This window comes from Scomber japonicus, chromosome 4, assembly GCF_027409825.1.
Source record: "Scomber japonicus isolate fScoJap1 chromosome 4, fScoJap1.pri, whole genome shotgun sequence".
In the NCBI taxonomy this organism is placed as follows: Eukaryota; Metazoa; Chordata; class Actinopteri; order Scombriformes; family Scombridae; genus Scomber; species Scomber japonicus.
In genome coordinates this window covers 10,288,293-10,305,652 of record NC_070581.1, presented here as the reverse complement: position 1 = coordinate 10,305,652, position 17,360 = coordinate 10,288,293, and the positions used below count along the sequence as shown (strand labels likewise).

The 17,360-nt window shown below is 40.1% G+C and overlaps 2 protein-coding genes across 3 annotated transcripts; both read left to right on the top strand.

The window, feature by feature from the left end:
* The first annotated feature begins 1,107 nt into the window (after positions 1 to 1,107).
* zbtb17 (zinc finger and BTB domain containing 17) lies at positions 1,108 to 10,394 on the top strand. 2 transcript variants are annotated; one of them, XM_053317365.1, is made up of 15 exons: positions 1,108 to 1,113; positions 2,473 to 2,725; positions 2,871 to 3,050; positions 3,577 to 3,912; positions 4,026 to 4,115; positions 4,282 to 4,544; positions 4,822 to 4,964; positions 5,071 to 5,371; positions 5,597 to 5,684; positions 6,538 to 6,654; positions 6,776 to 6,896; positions 7,157 to 7,287; positions 7,403 to 7,666; positions 7,816 to 7,905; positions 9,041 to 10,394. In XM_053317365.1, the coding sequence occupies exons 2-15, from the start codon at positions 2,521 to 2,523 to the stop codon at positions 9,472 to 9,474; spliced, it is 2,763 nt and encodes a 920-aa protein (XP_053173340.1). In that variant the 5' UTR covers positions 1,108 to 1,113; positions 2,473 to 2,520; the 3' UTR covers positions 9,475 to 10,394. The 2 variants fall into 2 exon arrangements, with proteins under 2 accessions (XP_053173340.1, XP_053173339.1); XM_053317364.1 differs by having other exon boundaries at positions 3,574 to 3,912.
* A 426-nt stretch (positions 10,395 to 10,820) lies between these two features.
* On the top strand, positions 10,821 to 16,672 carry ddost (dolichyl-diphosphooligosaccharide--protein glycosyltransferase subunit (non-catalytic)). Its single transcript, XM_053317519.1, has 11 exons — positions 10,821 to 11,074; positions 12,039 to 12,149; positions 12,269 to 12,355; positions 12,445 to 12,548; positions 12,642 to 12,736; positions 13,103 to 13,196; positions 13,484 to 13,632; positions 15,122 to 15,269; positions 15,395 to 15,515; positions 15,628 to 15,734; positions 15,984 to 16,672. Exons 1-11 carry the CDS (start codon positions 10,840 to 10,842, stop codon positions 16,131 to 16,133), a joined length of 1,401 nt encoding a protein of 466 aa, XP_053173494.1. The 5' UTR covers positions 10,821 to 10,839; the 3' UTR covers positions 16,134 to 16,672.
* The last annotated feature ends 688 nt before the right edge of the window (positions 16,673 to 17,360 follow it).

Here is a 17,360-nt window from a genome sequence, read left to right as displayed (position 1 = left end):
ACTGCTTTCATGAGAAAAGAAAAGAAAAAGAAAATAATTTCACAGGTGCTATTCAGACACAATGATTTAGAAGCCTTTGTAAGGTAGCCAGATAATTGACTCCATGCTGTAGCCTTTGTATTACGGTGTGCTTTTCCCTGAGGATGACCGATACAAATGTGGGATTAAGTCAGTTTAAGGAGATGGATTAAACAAATGTTTTATTTGACACAGTAACACAAGTATAAACTGGTTTGATAAAAGCCCCAAATAACATTTTATATGTTGCTGGTGGTGGTTGTAGTTTCACATAGGTCCACATGGATTTGTAAGACATTTGTAATCCCTAACAAATTGAAAACAGTACAATGGTGCAAAACTGTGTACATATAGGTATCCCACCAACAAATTTGTCTTCAATTTGTAAAAATGAAGAAGGCACAACTAAACATCTGTTTTATGAATTTCAGTACACATCAGGATTCTGAGGAAAAAAGCATAGGACCAACCATTCAATTAAGGTGGAAGCCAACGATGTTACTAGACTACATGAAAACCAAAAAGTTCTGGTTTGAACTTCATGGTTGAAGTATTTTTAACAATAACAAATATGCACATACAGTTATCCTCCATTTTATTAGCTACAATTCTATTAGGGTATTTGTCTATCACCTTGAGCCTTTGTCCTGTTACCATGGTGATTGTATCAACAAACTGAAAGTGAGCCGTGTCCTTTATGTAATCTTTATTTCATTATGATGCCTAAATGCTTTCTGTTATTATATTAATGTCACACATGTCGTAAGCGATGCATATAAAGTTATAAGAAAAAAACCTATAAAGGCTATATATAAACTTTATTATTGCCAATGTTACGCAGCAGAGCTCGAGCACCGCCACGCGGTTATCATCAACACCGCACGTGTTCGCAGTGCGCGTGCTCCTGTGACACATCCGGCTGGTCCGTATCAATCGATCAGAGAGAGGAAGATGGCGGCCAAGGGAGAGCAGGGCAGGAACGGATCGATCACCGAAAAACTCGATTGGGTTTATTTTTCCTAACTGAGCCAAACAGTCCGTAACAGCGCCTGGTCCGGCTGTTTGAACCCGGAGTGAGGAGGCGATAATAAGGAGGTAATTCAGCTGCTGGTTTCTGTAAAAATGGCGCCTCGGCCGAACGAAGAGAGAGAGCTTTCTGTGAAAACAACAACAGATAGAGAGAGGCCCGAGCAGTCGGCCCGCCATCTTATTCCTGCACAACATGCATGTTAAGGCACGCTAAATTAATCCCGGATAACAAAGCCGCAAGGATGGAGGCATTGGAATCGATGTATAGCACTGTCAAACCAAGCTGTCAAAAGTTTTAGAGAAATAAAGTTACAGTTATAGAAAACATTTTGTCCAATGTTTAAAAATCCAGTATTTAGTTGTTGTAGTAGCGTAACCATCGGTACGTTAGCCGGAGCTTTATTTCATTTTGCCACTGGCGTAGTTTTAGTATTATTATTATTTCCCAACACGTTACGTAACGTTATTGTAGTTACGTTTCGCCGTTATTAAGGCACTTATCTCGGTTGCCATTTATGTTTGCTGGTGGTGACATTTAGGAATAAGAGCCTTGCAGTGTATCCACACATCATTGCAGACACCACTGTAAACCAACCATACAGCACACAACACAAATTATGTAATTGAAGTTTTAAAGTGGCACAAAGCAGGAAAGCAAGTGTGCGTTTAAAGATGTTTTAAATTGTGAAATGTATTCACATAATCCATAATAGGTTCAGACTTACTGCTGTCCTTTAAATGCCAATAAGTACAGACAGGTGACAAATAAAAGGAAAAACGGTAATGGTCTGAATGCTTGACTCCTACAGTGATGGGATCTGGAGGTTCTGTTATTCTTGCTGCCATGGTTTGGGTACAAAGTTGTTCTGAGTGATCACCTTTGGCCTAACATTAAAAACATTGTTGTCTTGATGGGAGTGTTCTCCTCCAGGATGACAATGTCCCCATCCAAAGGAGACAAGGGATCGCTGAATGATTTGATGAGGATGAAAATCACAGTCGCCAGAACTCAACCCAACTGAACACCTATACCTAACTGATTTTGGATCGACATGTTAGACAGTGCTCTCCATCACCATCATCAAAACACCAAATGAAGAAATATCTTTTGGAAGAATGATGTTCATTCCTCTAGTAGACTTGTAGAATCAATGCCATGGTGAATTGAAGCTGCTCTGGTGGCAACTTATGATGGTATTTCCTTCAATTTGTCACCTTTCTGTATGTGGCAGAACACTTTTTAAAATAGGGTTAGATAGGTTTTACCAGTCACTATGCAATTGTGAGAAATGTGGCTACTGTTGTAACTTAAATAATGCTGTTTCATATATTTCTTGAGGGCTGATGCAATATTTTCGCTTAAAGTCTTCATTTATCAGCCTGCTGACCTTTTCCAAACTGACACATGTGACTTCTCGTCAGCAGTGCACACAGCCAGTACCAGTCCGCCAGCCTCAGGAAGCCTACAACACAATGGAGTTCCCGTGGCACAGTGGGAAGGTCCTGGAGCAGCTTAACCGCCAGCGCAAGCAGGGCCTGCTATGTGACTGCACATTTGTCGTGGACGGGGTGGACTTCAAGGCCCACAAAGCTGTGCTGGCGGCCTGCAGCGTTTACTTCCGCACCCTCTTCCTAGACCAGAAAGATGTGGTGCATCTTGACATCAGCAATGCAGCAGGTGGGTTCCAGTGAGGCCGTGGACTCATATTACATTCTTTCTAATCATGTGTTTAATTGATTCATTTTAGTTCATGTTGCAACACAATGCTTTACCTCAGTACTAGTAAATGCAGCAACTATTGTATTACTGATTATCATTGCAGGTTTGGGTCAGGTCCTGGAGTTTATGTACACAGCCAAGCTGACTCTAAATCCTCAGAACGTAGAAGATGTGCTGACTGTTGCGAACTTTCTGCAAATGCAAGAGATCGTAAATGCTTGCTCTGCCTACCAGTCAATGGCAAATCCAAATCCGTCCCTCATAACACTGGATTTCGCTGTTGGTGAGTCACATAGCTTTTAAAAAAAAGTTTTCATTATAAATACATGAATCCTCTTTACATTTTAATGACTTTATCCTTAATTTCATAGTCTGTGCCCTTAATTTTGCAAATGCTTAACAAGGTCATTTGTTTGATGCTAATGTAGAAAGGGGGAGGTAAGGTTAATAACATCAGTTGCTCGTAATTTATTACGGTTAATTTAACTACCTCGAGTGTTTCACCTCTATTGCCCATGTCCATAGTATGATGTTTCCTGTATTTCCATTCTCTCACTGGTTGTTGCTGACCCTGCACTAAAAAGAAACAAGAAATTTGAGGTTAAATTAAAACAATTCTGGTAAAGCCTTTCTCTCTTTTGTGTAGAATTGATCAGTGCTACTCTTGTTATCTATTGCTGTTTTTGCCAAGCCATTAACACAAACTGATTGAGATTCAACATTTTAATTTGATTCTACAAGTCTTAAATGCAGTAATTGTACTAAAAAAAGGAACGTCCTCTCCATCTTTTCTTTGAACAAATCAGAAGATAAAACAGGTGAAGGAGAGCAGAGGGAGGAACTGGAGAGAGACCTGTCAGAGGTGGCATTACAAGCAGAGGAGGGTTCTAGCATCCCTATAGAAGATCCAGAGCCCAAAGAAAGTAAAGACAGTTTGGAGGAAGATGGTGAAGTCGTCTCTACTGAAACACAACAGACGGCTTCTCAGCCGAACCCCGCCAGAACCTACTTGGGCCGAGGACGACCCCCTAAAACCACAGCCCTCTCTGCTCAAAAGAAGATAACTGTAAAGAAGGAGGAAGCAAGTGCTACACAAGATGCAACTGAATTTCAGGACGATCCCTCTGACGCTGACTACATGCCCAGTAAGTACACATTTATAGAGAGTCTTCAAGTCTGTCTCATCATGGCAGGCCGCAAGATGCATTACAGTTTATTTGACCATTAAAATAGGAGAGTCTTTCCTATTTGTTTACAGAATCTCCTCTCAAATCTGCTGGCAGCTCATCCTACATGAGCTCTCGGGGGAGAAGAATCAGAAAACCTCCTCGACGAAACTTCCCACCCGGTGAGCAGGCTGTGCTCTGCTGAGCTTTCCACTGCTTCTGAAATTTGTTGAAAAATCAGATTTAAAAAAACTGTATTTCAGACAAATCAATCAAGTAATTTGATCAATTTAAAAAGACATATGAGCATCATGTCTCTTTACGTGTTCTCTGTTGTTGCTCCTATAGACAATGACTCTGAGGATGAAGGCACATCCAAGGTAAAGACTAAGCCGAAGGTGGAGGAGCCGGCAGAGGAGGCCGACTCAAGGGAGCACAGCGATGGGGAGGCCGATGATGAGGAGGCGGCTGTGGAGGAAGACGGCGAGGGCAGCCAGCAGGGGGATGGTGTCGATTCGAGCAGCGAGAGGGACGGGAGGCAAACTCAGTCAGCGTGTATGAGCAACCGATCTGAGTCGAAGCCTTACAGCTCCGTGACGCACAAATGTGAGGTGAGAAATATCAGTGTGTGTGGAGGAAGGGGGGGAAACAGAGGAATTCAAATGCATTTACAATTTTAAACTTTAGTGGTTGTGTCATGTTTTGCTGATGCAGGTGTGGAATAGCACCAGTCATCATTATCACACTAATACCAAACAGCTCCAGGCACACTCAGCTGTTTTGCTGTTCTGCAAAGACATATTTGCATAAAGGCAAATTAGCATATGTTACATTTGCATTTACATATTTTTATAATAATGTTTGTATGACATTTTATCCTCTTTCCAGGACTGTGGGAAGAAATTCACCCACACTGGTAATTTCAAGAGACACATGCGTATTCACACAGGAGAGAAGCCGTTCACCTGTCGGGATTGCAACAAGGCTTTTTCTGACCCAGCAGCCTGTAAAGCCCATGAGAAAACACACAGGTGAATTCATTATTTAATTCAGAGACGCGTAGTTTACATCTACTCCTTTTTACTAACTGAGCTCTGCCAAGTTTCTATCTTAAACTGAGCGCTTGTCACCTCGCAGCCCCCTGAAGCCGTACTGCTGTTCTACTTGTGGAAAGAGCTATCGCCAGATCAGCCTGCTCAACCTGCACCGCAAGCGCCACACAGGGGAAGCACGATACAGCTGCGAGGTGTGCGGCAAGCTCTTCACCACATCAGGCAACCTGAAGCGGCACCAGCTGGTGCATAGTGGCGAGAAGCCGTACCACTGCGACTTCTGTGACAAGGCCTTCTCTGACCCCACAGCCAAGATGCGACACTTGGAGACACACGACACAGAGAAGGGCAACAAGTGTCCACACTGTGACAAACGCTTCAACCAGGTAGACAAAGTTTAGCTTTTCTATGAATAAACATCAGCCATAATGGTGTCACTCCTTTCTAAAACATACATGCATCAATAACTGCTGCACTACAATACAACGGACATCATGCTATATATATCTATGTCTATATGATCATATTGGCATATTCAGGTATCTTTCTATCAAATTTGTTAACTTCTGACCTGATGGTTGTGTGTGTGTTTTTTGTTTGTTTTTTTTCAGATAGGAAATCTGAAAGCTCACTTAAAAATCCATATCACAGACGGGCCTCTCAAGTGCAGGGAATGTGGCAAACAGTTTACCACTTCAGGTAGGAGGACTGTATGTGGCACATTTCTTGTCTTCTCCTTTTATACAGTGATCTTAACTTGTAAGACATTTGCTGAGGTTGAGCTTTTTAGTAAAGCAATGAACGGCACTCAACTTCTTAACAAAAAGAAATTGTTCTTATTAAAGAGCTGTCCTGGTGCCATGCTTGTCCTTCAGACTATTTAAGATCAATACAGTATGACAGCAGAGACCAGCTCACACTCTCAAAGCAGGAGGCACAGAACAAATCAGAAAAACACTCAGTACTAGTAGACATATAAATATAGAGAAAAGTAATAGCTAGATTTGTGTTTTTACTCAACAGATTATATAGATGATAAATAATCCCTACTGTTGTCACATGATTGCAGTTAAAGTTAGTAAGCAGATACCAGTGCTGTTAGCACATCTGTTACACAGATATAGTTTCCTCTTTATACAAACCCGTTACATGTGAGCCAATTACCTGACTTGTGAGACTTTGTGGTTGGAAGGATTTTACAAGGGGTCGCTTTGTTCTCAGTAACTGACATGTAGCACAGAATCATCTGGAACACAGACTGAGCTTCAACTTTAAATGTACAGACCCTATATGAAATATAAAGTATCGTATAATAAACTCATCATACCGACATTTTGAGATATTTAAAGGTTAATTTTACAATTCAGAAGAGAGGCATAAAGTAAAGATTGGCATTTATTGGCTAGATTGTACCGCAAATCCAGCTGCTTTCAGTTAGTCTGCATTTTGTCTTAGAGTAATGGACTTCTCTAGTTTTCTGGGTTTTTAGGTGTTTTTTTTTTTGCTTAAAGGCATTTGGCCTAACCTTTGTCTGTTGGCGTCAATTTTTCAGGAAATCTGAAGAGACACTTGCGGGTTCACAGCGGGGAGAAACCATACATCTGTGTGCACTGTCAGAGAGCTTTCAGTGACCCTGGAGCTCTACAGCGGCATGAACGCATCCACACAGGTACTGTCATATAAAACGACTATAAAATGTGAAAGCACGTAACATATCTTCATTTTATCAGTCTGAAACCCCACATGTTTTATCTACATCATACTATGGAACAATAATTCATGTCTGACAGGAGAGAAGCCTTGTGTCTGTCTTACCTGTGGCAAGGCCTTCACCCAGGCCAGCTCCCTCATCGCTCACGTCCGCCAGCACACTGGAGAGAAACCCTACGTGTGTGATCGCTGCGGTAAAAGGTCAGATTAACCTGCTCATTATTCATACTCATTTGTTCCTAGTGAATATAACTTGAAATTATCCAACATGGACATTTCAACACTGTCAAAATGTAACCCACTGATAGAAAATTCAAACTACCTACAGCTCATACTACTGAAGGATTTCCAAGGTCCATTCACCCAAATTACAATTCTCAATGGGGAGGAGGAGGGGGACTAATGTCTGTAAACTAGCCCTATGAGTAATGTGCTGTGTCTTTATGTTTCTCTCTGAGCAGGTTTGTGCAGTCCAGTCAACTGGCCAATCACATTCGACATCACGACAACGTCCGCCCACATAAGTGTCAGATGTGTAACAAGGCGTTTGTCAATGTGGGAGATCTGTCAAAGCACATCATCATTCACACAGGTAAAATTACAGTTAAGTAATTATGGGGAGTCAGGGGTGGGGGGAAAGGGGAGACTTCCTTTTTGCCTGATGAGCAGCTCATTCTTCTTCTTCTTCTACTGTCTTGTTGTCTTAGGGGAGAAACCTTTCCTGTGTGATAAATGCGGCCGGGGGTTCAACCGGGTGGACAATCTGCGCTCCCATGTCAAGACCGTCCACCATGGCAGGGCCGGCATGAAGCGGCTGGTGGTCGCCGGGGGCAGCTCAGACGAGGGGGCTGACGGGTGTCCTGGGGCATGCACCTCTGAAAGCGAGATCAACATAGTTACCGTAACCACAGAGGACATCGTCACCCTGGCAACAGAGGCCCTGGCAGCCAGTGCTGTAGCTCAGCTAACAGGTTAGACAGCATCCCCAGGGCGGTGTTAATTTTAGGGGAATTAAATAGTATCACTGACAAATGCTGCAGATAACATCCTATGCAGACGATTAAAGAAACATCAGGATAAACAAGGATAAGTGACTGATCTGTTATTTGTCTGTTTACAGTAGTGCCAGTGGCTGCTTCAGTGTCTGCAGACGAGACTGAGGCTTTGAAAGCTGAAATCACCAAGGCAGTAGAGAAAGTGCAAGAAGCAGGTAAGAGTGCAAGAATGTCACCACATGAACTCCAACATTTGTATTTGAATAACATCTAATTGGCCATCAGAAAACCATACAAAGAATAGACTCAGAGATGGTACTTTAGAGCATAAAAGGAAATCAGGCATGGTTTCAGATAAAGTACAAGTCTGTGTGGATGTGGCTTTAGGATACCATGCTAGATTTGAACTCATTGCAGAGTCTGTTTGGTTAAATAGTGCAGCAGTATTATTGTCATCTGTCAATATGCTTAATAGAAACAGCAATAATTTTATATCTCACTGAAAACACATGATTTCCTGTCCTTGGTGTCAAGAAAACATTCAACCTAAATAACTTTTGCATACACACAGAAATAGATGCTAGAAATAGAATCAAATCACTGGAAGAATCCTGACTTAATCCAAAGAAAACAAATGCTTGAACAGACACAGGGCTTCAGAGGCCCTCTGTAAATAACATTATAACATTTGATGATTGATTTTCAACTGAAAACAATGGAATTAACATTTGTGTCACGAGTGTGTGACTTTATTATAACATGATAACAGGTTTGACAAAAAATAAAAGTGACATGATGTTGGGAAGATTTCCCCACAAGATCCATTTAGTAGCTGTTTTGGAGCTTTTGATGATTTTGCATGATCTTAATCAGCATATGGAATTTGCCCCTTAAAGGCTTCTCATTTATTTTGGCCTAAAAGCCAGGGTTCCATTGTGGAAATAGAGGTCAAGAAAACAATCTTGAAAATATTTTATTACTGTCATGGATTATCTTTATCAAGTTTTAAACCACTATTGTATGGTTTGGAGATGTTAGGCAGAAATAATGTGACATATGAAATTATTGTAAGTTGGCTAAAATGTGCAAAAATACAAATATAACATTTCAAGTAACTTTAATTGTGGAAATCTTGAGGATAAATTGATAGGATAAGAATTTTCAACTGTGCAGTTGCTGTGATAACATGCTAGCTGTTGCCAAATGTAAATATGATATATATAGCTGTGTTTAGTTTTATTGAAAGCCACATTGGTTTTCAGAACCTTTCGTGTGGACATTTCTAACTTTAAAATGGAACAAGAAATGTGGATGACTTATTTAGTTTGTCAACTCTTTTTCTGTTTCCAGACCCCAACACCCAGATCCTCTATGCCTGTGATTCATGTGGCGATAAATTCTTGGACGCCAGTTCCCTAGCTCAGCATGTACGCATCCACACAGCTCAGGCCTTGGTCATGTTTCAGGCTGATTCAGACTTCTACCAGTACACCACAGCTACTGCTGAGGGGGACACTGCCGCAACATGGCAACCCACAGCTGAACAGGTCATCCAGGAAGGGGAGCTCATCTTCCGTGCCCAAGACGGAGAGGGATCAGAAGGAGGGAAGATTGGGGAGACACAAGAACACGGGGAAGGGGAAGGAGAGGTGATTTCTGAGAAGGGAGATGAGGATGGAGATGTGGAAAGCCATAGTGAGCTCCAGGCAGAGGAAAAAGATGAAGCTGTAGCAGAGGTAGAGGAAGAAAAGGCAGAGGAGATGGAGTGTGAGAGTCAGGCATAGTGGGGCAAACTTTTGACAAGCAGATGAAATATTGTTTATAACAGATATCTAACTTAAACAGAAAGAGATGTAATGAGCCTCAGAGTTTGAGAATCCCATGTTAAAAGTAAACCTTACTGGATTCATAACATACAACACTTCAATGCCATCTCATGAGTTCTGGTCATTAATGATGTGTTTTGTACTCCTGAGTCCTGATCCAGCAAACAAGGTGACATCCAGTGATTTATATTATTGTGAATCCTTTCAGAGGTGGTTATACTACTTGGCATAGTTTCTTTATTTTTAGACTGAAATGCAGGACTGTGCATTGTCCTTTGTATAGAACATGTAGATCCCAATTGTCTTAACTAAATAACAGATTTAGCTGTTATTTTTCCATTTCGCTCTGATAAGATGTGTACATTTTCCTTAAACAGTCCAAATATTTTATTGTACTTAATTGAAGTATTTTCATGGAAAACATATGATACAGAGATTATTTACATGAACATGTATATGGGTACTAAAGATTTAAGAGTTGGGGGAGATTGTTACCTCCTTTTTCCAGGCGTTGGATGCCATGTGTTCATGCTCTGGTAAATATTGTAAATGCTGTGTATGTATAATATTTGTATATTTGTTATGTATCCTCTAAAAAAAAAGTCTTAACACCTCTGTTAAAAGCTTAAAACAAATATGGATGATGATGAAAAAACTGGTTAACAATTTAACATTTCATACTGTTACCAGACAGCTTTTTTTCTTGTGTTGCAGTGAACTTGTCACTTTGGAAATCATGATGCAGTGTGATAGTTTCATGTGACCAATATTTGATGTCATTGTTTTTCCTTAAATTAACACCTGCAAGATGTTTAGATATGCTTAGATGTCACTAACGTTGCTCAGAGCCACTGACAGCCATCATCAGATCAATAAAGCATCATCACACAAACTGACCAGTCTTGTGTTGTGCTGTGTTTTTTTTTTTTTTTCATAAAGATAAAAACTGTATGTCACTCGTTTCTTTAAAGTTTACATTGCTCATGAAAGTCCAAGAATAAGGTCAAGTTTTGAAAGGTGCTGTTCTGGCACACAAATAAAGGAAATGTGTATGTGCAGGAACAATTCAGTTTTACACATTCATTATTTTTAAATGATTGAGCCAAACAAGTGGCAAAACGGGTGGGAATAATATTGTAATACTCCAACCATGGATGTATGAGATCAACTTGTATGTGTGGTATTCTGAATCAGTATTATAATAAAACTGTTATCCCATTGGTGGAATGGCAACCAGGACGACGCGTTCCTGTTTGTGATTGGCTGGATCGCGGGGTCAAAGTTAAGTTGGCTGCTAACGCTGACGTCGCCTTCTGCAGCAAAATGGCCTCGTTGACAGCAGCCGTGCAGACGAATCGGTCCGGATCTGTATCAGCGTCAAAAAAACGGGCCGGAACAATGACCCAAAGGAGGTTCAGACTTTTGGACAACACTGTCCTTTTATGTTTATCGTTAGCCTACATGGTGCACTGTGCTTCGGCTGACGGGAAGACGTTGGTTCTGCTGGACAACCTCAACATCAGAGACAGCCATTCAATCTTCTTCCGCAGTCTGGCAGGTCAGTGCGGGATTTGAGATGTTTCATTTAGAAATACCCTTTGAGAACATGTGCTATATTAAAAAATGAACAGGTTGTTTGCAGGAAACAGAGCCTTTGGACTTATTGCACTGAGCTTTATGTCGCTAAGAAAGGCTGCTAACATTAGCTTAGCTTCGGCATGTTCGCTGTGCCAAACTTCATTCAGGTCTTTGATAGTTAATATGTTATAAATAACATGTCACTGTCACGCCTGCTTTATAACTGAAATATACAATGTAGTGAATCGATACGGGTCTACTCTTTAGTTCGGCTTACTTCCAGTACGCCAAATAGTAATGTATTCTTTCTTTCTCTATCAGTGTCCCCATTAGCACTAGCACTAGCATTGGCTGTTCTTCCTGGGTTCCACCTCACACAGTCATGCATCCCTCAACACAAACAAACCAGCTCATCTCTTTGAATAAGAACATACAGAAGATAAACTAAAATATTCATATAACATTTTCAACCAAAGATTAAATTATCCCTGATTTGATGGAGGGAAAATTTGAACATAGTTTTTATATTTAAAATCTATATTTTAACATAGACAATTTATGAAGTGTTTGAAACCCAACATTCCCATTTGAGCAGTACAATTTGATCATGTGTATGCTAGCTGACATTAATCTTAATAAGGGATATTTGTATTGTGCATGATAAGTGGGACACTGTTTTTGACAAATTATGATCACCAGTGATAAACAACAGATTCATGATTTTGCAAATACATGTTTATAAAATACTGGTGGTGTCATTTGACAGAGATTATAATTATTATAATGTAAACTGTGATATTACATAGTTGATAAGTAATAATTTTGGTGCATGCAGAGTTTAATGGTATGATCCTGTTAGATGCATTTTATCGAAGTTACTGCAAACATGCATTACAAGTGTGCTATTGTTTCAGTCCTGCTGATAACATATCTTTCCTTTTCAGATCGTGGCTTTGACCTCACATTCAAGACAGCTGATGACCCCTCCCTATCTCTGATCAAATATGGCCAGTTCCTGTATGACCATTTAATCATCTTTTCACCATCGGTTGAAGGTAAATTTCACACCTAACCCAATTCAAAATCAATTTATCAACTTTTTATTTAAAAAGTATTATGATTATTATGGTTTTGTTTACCTTGTTGAAAAGTCATTATTTGTGGTCATTTGCAGACTTTGGAGGAAATATAAATGTGGAGACTATCACATCCTTCATTGATGGTGGAGGCAACGTCCTGGTTGCTGCCAGTTCAGATATCGGTCAGTTGATTTCCAAAAGCTCTTGCTGTAATATTATACTATAAAATGCTATAATAATGTTCTGTATTAACACTCTTGCTGTTGCACAGGTGACCCTCTGAGGGAGCTGGGTAGCGAGTGTGGCATCGAGTTCGACGAGGAAAAGACTGCTGTCATTGACCATCACAACTATGATGTGTCTGACCCTGGAGAGGTAAACAAAATGGTGTTCAGACAGCAGGCACTTCAGTTTGTCTGACAAATCCAGTCTTTAGTCACTGACACAAGTGATCTTTCTTGTTTCCAGCACACCCTGATTGTTGCTGACCCAGAGAACCGTCTGAAAGCTCCCACCATTGTCGGCAAGCCCACCAACAAACCCGTTTTATTCAAGGGCGTTGGGTAAGCACAACTTGACAGGATTAAATGTACCAAAAAATGACAATGAACTGAAACTGAGCGTAGATTTGATCATAATTATTTGTCGTGGTTTTTAAGTTTAATGCACTTCACCCAAGCATTCAGTATGTTGTTACTGTTTCTTCAAGAGGCACAAGTAAAAAATATTGAATTACCGTTTTACTCCATGTTTACACATTTTAAATAATGACTACATTAAATAAAAGAAATGCTATTTTAATAGTTTGAGCAGCTACCCACTTCACAGGATATTGTATGAACCTATTGAGTAATGTTTGAAGATTCATTGCATCACTCACTGCAAACTATATGAAGTTTGACTAATATGCCACATCTCCCCTTTTCCAGCATGGTGGCAGACCCAGAAAACCCCCTTGTCCTGGACATCCTCACTGGCTCTTCAACCTCCTACTCCTTTTTCCCTGACAGACCCATCTCTCAGGTAATATTGGTGGAAAAAAACCCTGTATCCTGAGCTTAATAAGGAGTATCTTTATATGCTGAAGTTCTGCCAAGATAGGCAAGTGGGAATTTAATTACAGAAGGGCTGGATGGCTATTCTATTTAATGTTCCTCATCTGTAGCTAAACCTGGAAATCCAGTGTCTAGATTGAACATCAGAATCCATAGATGGCATTATATTCTCTATATTAGAAATGAATTACAGAAGATTAAACATCGTTTTACTTTGTTTCTGACTAATGGCTTCTATTTTTTTACTCTCTTCAGTACCCCCATGCTGTTGGAAAGAACACCCTGCTGATCGCTGGTCTGCAGGCCAGAAACAATGCCAGAGTGGTTTTCAGTGGCTCCCTGGATTTCTTTAGCGATGCCTTCTTCAACTCAGCTGTGCAGAAGGCCACTCCTGGCTCCCAAAGGTAACATTAGACCTCACCTTTCCATCGTATGCCTCCTCTTTCAATATCATGGATCTTATTACAAGTGTCATCAGGGACATCGTGGTTACAGTCAGTCTCCTTTTCCACTCCACTCAACCATTTTACGGCAGGTGTTTGCAAGTCCTTACAGTTCAGTGTTTGAAATGAACTGTATGCTGCCTTAAACCTGCAGCTTTGTGCATTTTAAAACGCTTCTCTCTGGTGAGAAATGTCCCCAGTTATGCATACATTTGAACTTCTCAAGTGAATTCTACAAATGAACTTGAAGACTGAGGAGAAACTTAACTGAGGAGAATTCTTTCAATCGATCTTTCAAACAATCGATTGTTTATCAAATTTCAAATCTAAGTAGTTAAACTGTACTGTGTAAGACTGTAATGACTCTTGGTGCAGTCATGGATGGGATTTTAAAAGCCAACTCTGATAGTTGTTATGTTTTTTGTAATTGGCAGTATTTTAAAATAAACCTGACAAATAATCTACTGGCAGAAATTGAATATAATATTCATAATTAGGTTTTCATTAGCGTATAACTAACTCATCACCTATAAGTCTGTCACGATAACTGCGATACATTGTCTAAGAAATAATCGTGATAAATGATATTATTGTCATTTGAAGAGCATTTTATACCACTGATATAAAAGCATAATAATGCAATGGGGGTGGGGTTGGGATTGGAGAGTGGTTGCTATGCTTCTATAAAAACACAGACTGCCATTATGGGCCAGGACAGAGTTATTTACCTTTAGTTCCATATAATCGGCACTGCTCGCCACTGTAATCTCCACTCAGGACGTGCACAGTGAGGAATGAAGGCAACTACTTGCTTAGCCACTGTGACATGAATACCCTCTTAGCTAATGCTATGCTCCTCTTGCTAATGTGAAGTGTGGCAATATCGAGGTCAAATAAGTGATCAAGGTCATGTCCATGTATCATACGATAAGTCATCCATATATAAACATGATGATGTCGATAATTATGTTATTGTACAATAAGTCGATAATGTCATTATTGTGACAGGCCTAATCACCTAACACTGAAATTGAATATTGTTATGTTTTTGGTAGTTTAGAATGAGCCCTTTATATGAACATAGGGAGCAGGTCCTCCTCCATGGAGCCCGCCATGTGTCACCGCCATGTTTCTACAGTAGCCCAGAATGGACAAAACAAACACTGGCTCGTGAGGCGGCCCTTTATGTTTTTTGCGTGCTTCATAGCCGCTATAGGTTTCTCCGATATGCTTTGAAAGGGAGGGTAAGGGGAGAGGGATTAAACTGGTTGCAGTCTGCAGCCTTACCACCAGATGCCACTAAATCTTACAAACTGTGCCTTTTAAAAAAACGGATCTAAATTTGTTTATCAGAGGTGACACTCTCACTGGACTATACTAAGATTAAGTATTATCAAGGTATCGGTCTGCTGTGGTTGAACACTCCTGTCCTTCTTATGGTCTCTGGTAGGCACGAGCAGACAGGAAACATGGAGCTGGCTGAGGCTCTGTCTCGCTGGGTGTTCAAGGAGGCTGGAGTGCTCAGGGTGGGAGCCGTTACCCATCATCCCGTGGGAGAGAGGAATCCCCCTGCAGCATACACCATCACCGACCTTGTGGTGAGTTTAAAGTCTCTGACATGGAAGAACAATCATCCCCTTGAAGATATTTGCGTTTATTTGAATTACATGCTATATAGTTTTTAACTTATATTTATCACTCGCTGAAAATCTGTCTCATGCAGGAGTACAGCATTGTCATTGAGATGCTTTCTGAAGGCCGCTGGGTTCCTTTTGATGGAGACGACATTCAGCTCGAGTTTGTGAGGATTGATCCCTTCGTCAGGACTTATCTCAAGAAAAACGGTATGCTGTGTGTTTTTACGACAGTCGACAACAACTAAAATGTGCTTTTTTTTGTGATGACACCCTTATAAATGAGTCTCAAACTATAAATGCTGTGTTGTATTCCTACCAGGAGGAAAATACAGCGTCCAGTTCAAGCTGCCTGATGTGTACGGAGTCTTCCAGTTCAAGGTGGACTACAACCGTCTTGGATACACACACCTCTACTCCTCCACTCAGGTCAGTTCATCAGAATTGCTTCAGTTGGGACAAACCAAATAATCTCCAGACAAGTGAAAATATAGGGACAACAATACTACAAAAATACATTTCTTTTACTATTTTTTTTCCATGTTTTGTGTCATCACTTGCAGTTAAGCTGACCAGTAGGACAGTCATTAGTTTACTTTACTTCATTGTTTTTATTGCATTTGACAACCACTCTCTGTAGAACGAGCTAACCCTTACAATCATATTTCATTACCACAGGTGTCAGTGCGTCCCCTCCAGCACACTCAGTACGAGCGCTTCATCCCCTCAGCCTACCCATACTACGCCAGTGTCTTCTCCATGATGGGAGGACTCTTTGTCTTCAGCATAGTCTTCCTGCACATGAAAGAGAAGGAGAAGTCAGACTAAATGCAGAGGAGAAACAGCGAGGATGGAGAAACAAGATTACACAATTGAACTTGAGATGTGAAGAGTTGAAATTGAATGTCTTCACGAGTCTTCACACAAGGACTTGGACTGCAGTCCTCTATAAAAAAAACAAACAAGGTTTCTGTTCGGGTATGTGGGCACTCAAGTAATTGGGTTTTGAGGCCAAAGGGGGTGCTGGCTGTAATGCAGTGGTTAAGTTTCTGTCTTTTGTTGTTTTTTTGTACTTTAACAATCACTCAAAGGCCTGTATGTGTTCTGAATTCAGTCAGCGTTTGTATGAAGTTGCTTTACATTTGATAAAATGATCAAATAAGTAGACCACTTGCCTTGGAACATGAAATACATCATGAAAGACATCCATCCATTAAATTTTGACCCCTACTTTCACAATTGGGAAAGGTTATTGTGATTAACTACATGCACTGAATATGCCAACTGTTGATTTTTTGATAAGACTTAAATGTGTTTTCAAGAAAGTTTGAGTCATCTTAAACAATAAAATATTGACATTCCACTCATTCCTGTCCTCTGTGAATAGGTGTTGTTTGAAGTCCACAATTCAGTTAAATCTGTGTGCTCAAGGTGTTTTCTTAGTAAAACTACACACTGTGACTGTTGCCTACTATTGTAGTTAAGTCATAGAAGATTAGTATTGGAGAATTCATGTGAATTTTAAGAAACTACCTGTCAATGACACAACCATTTATCCATGTTGCAGTCAGTGGGAGGGTTCAATAAATAGTGTTTTAGCTACTTTTACATGATTCATGTAGGTGCATGCAGGTGATTGAGAGGATGTGAACCTTTGAAAAAAAACAGGTTTATTACAATAATAAAACAATTAGGCATCATAATGAAATAAAAAAAACATAAAGTACGTAACTTCACTTTCAGTTTGGTTATAAGATCAATTTGTTAACCGGTGAAAGGCTCAAGGTTATAATACAAAATAACAGCCAAGGTAGGCAATAAAATTCGATTTCAGCATACTAACTGTGCATGATTCTTATTCTTTTCAAAATTGAATCATAAAAATTTCTAACGACGAACAAATGACTTTATGGATGCAAAATTAATAAATATGAAGGGAAATGTTATAAAAAAAAGTCTGATCGTTCTGTTTTATGTTTTTATTGTATAGTATCATAGACATCCTTGGCTCCATAGGCTCCCAGTTTAATTGAATAGCTGGTTTGAGTGTCAAAA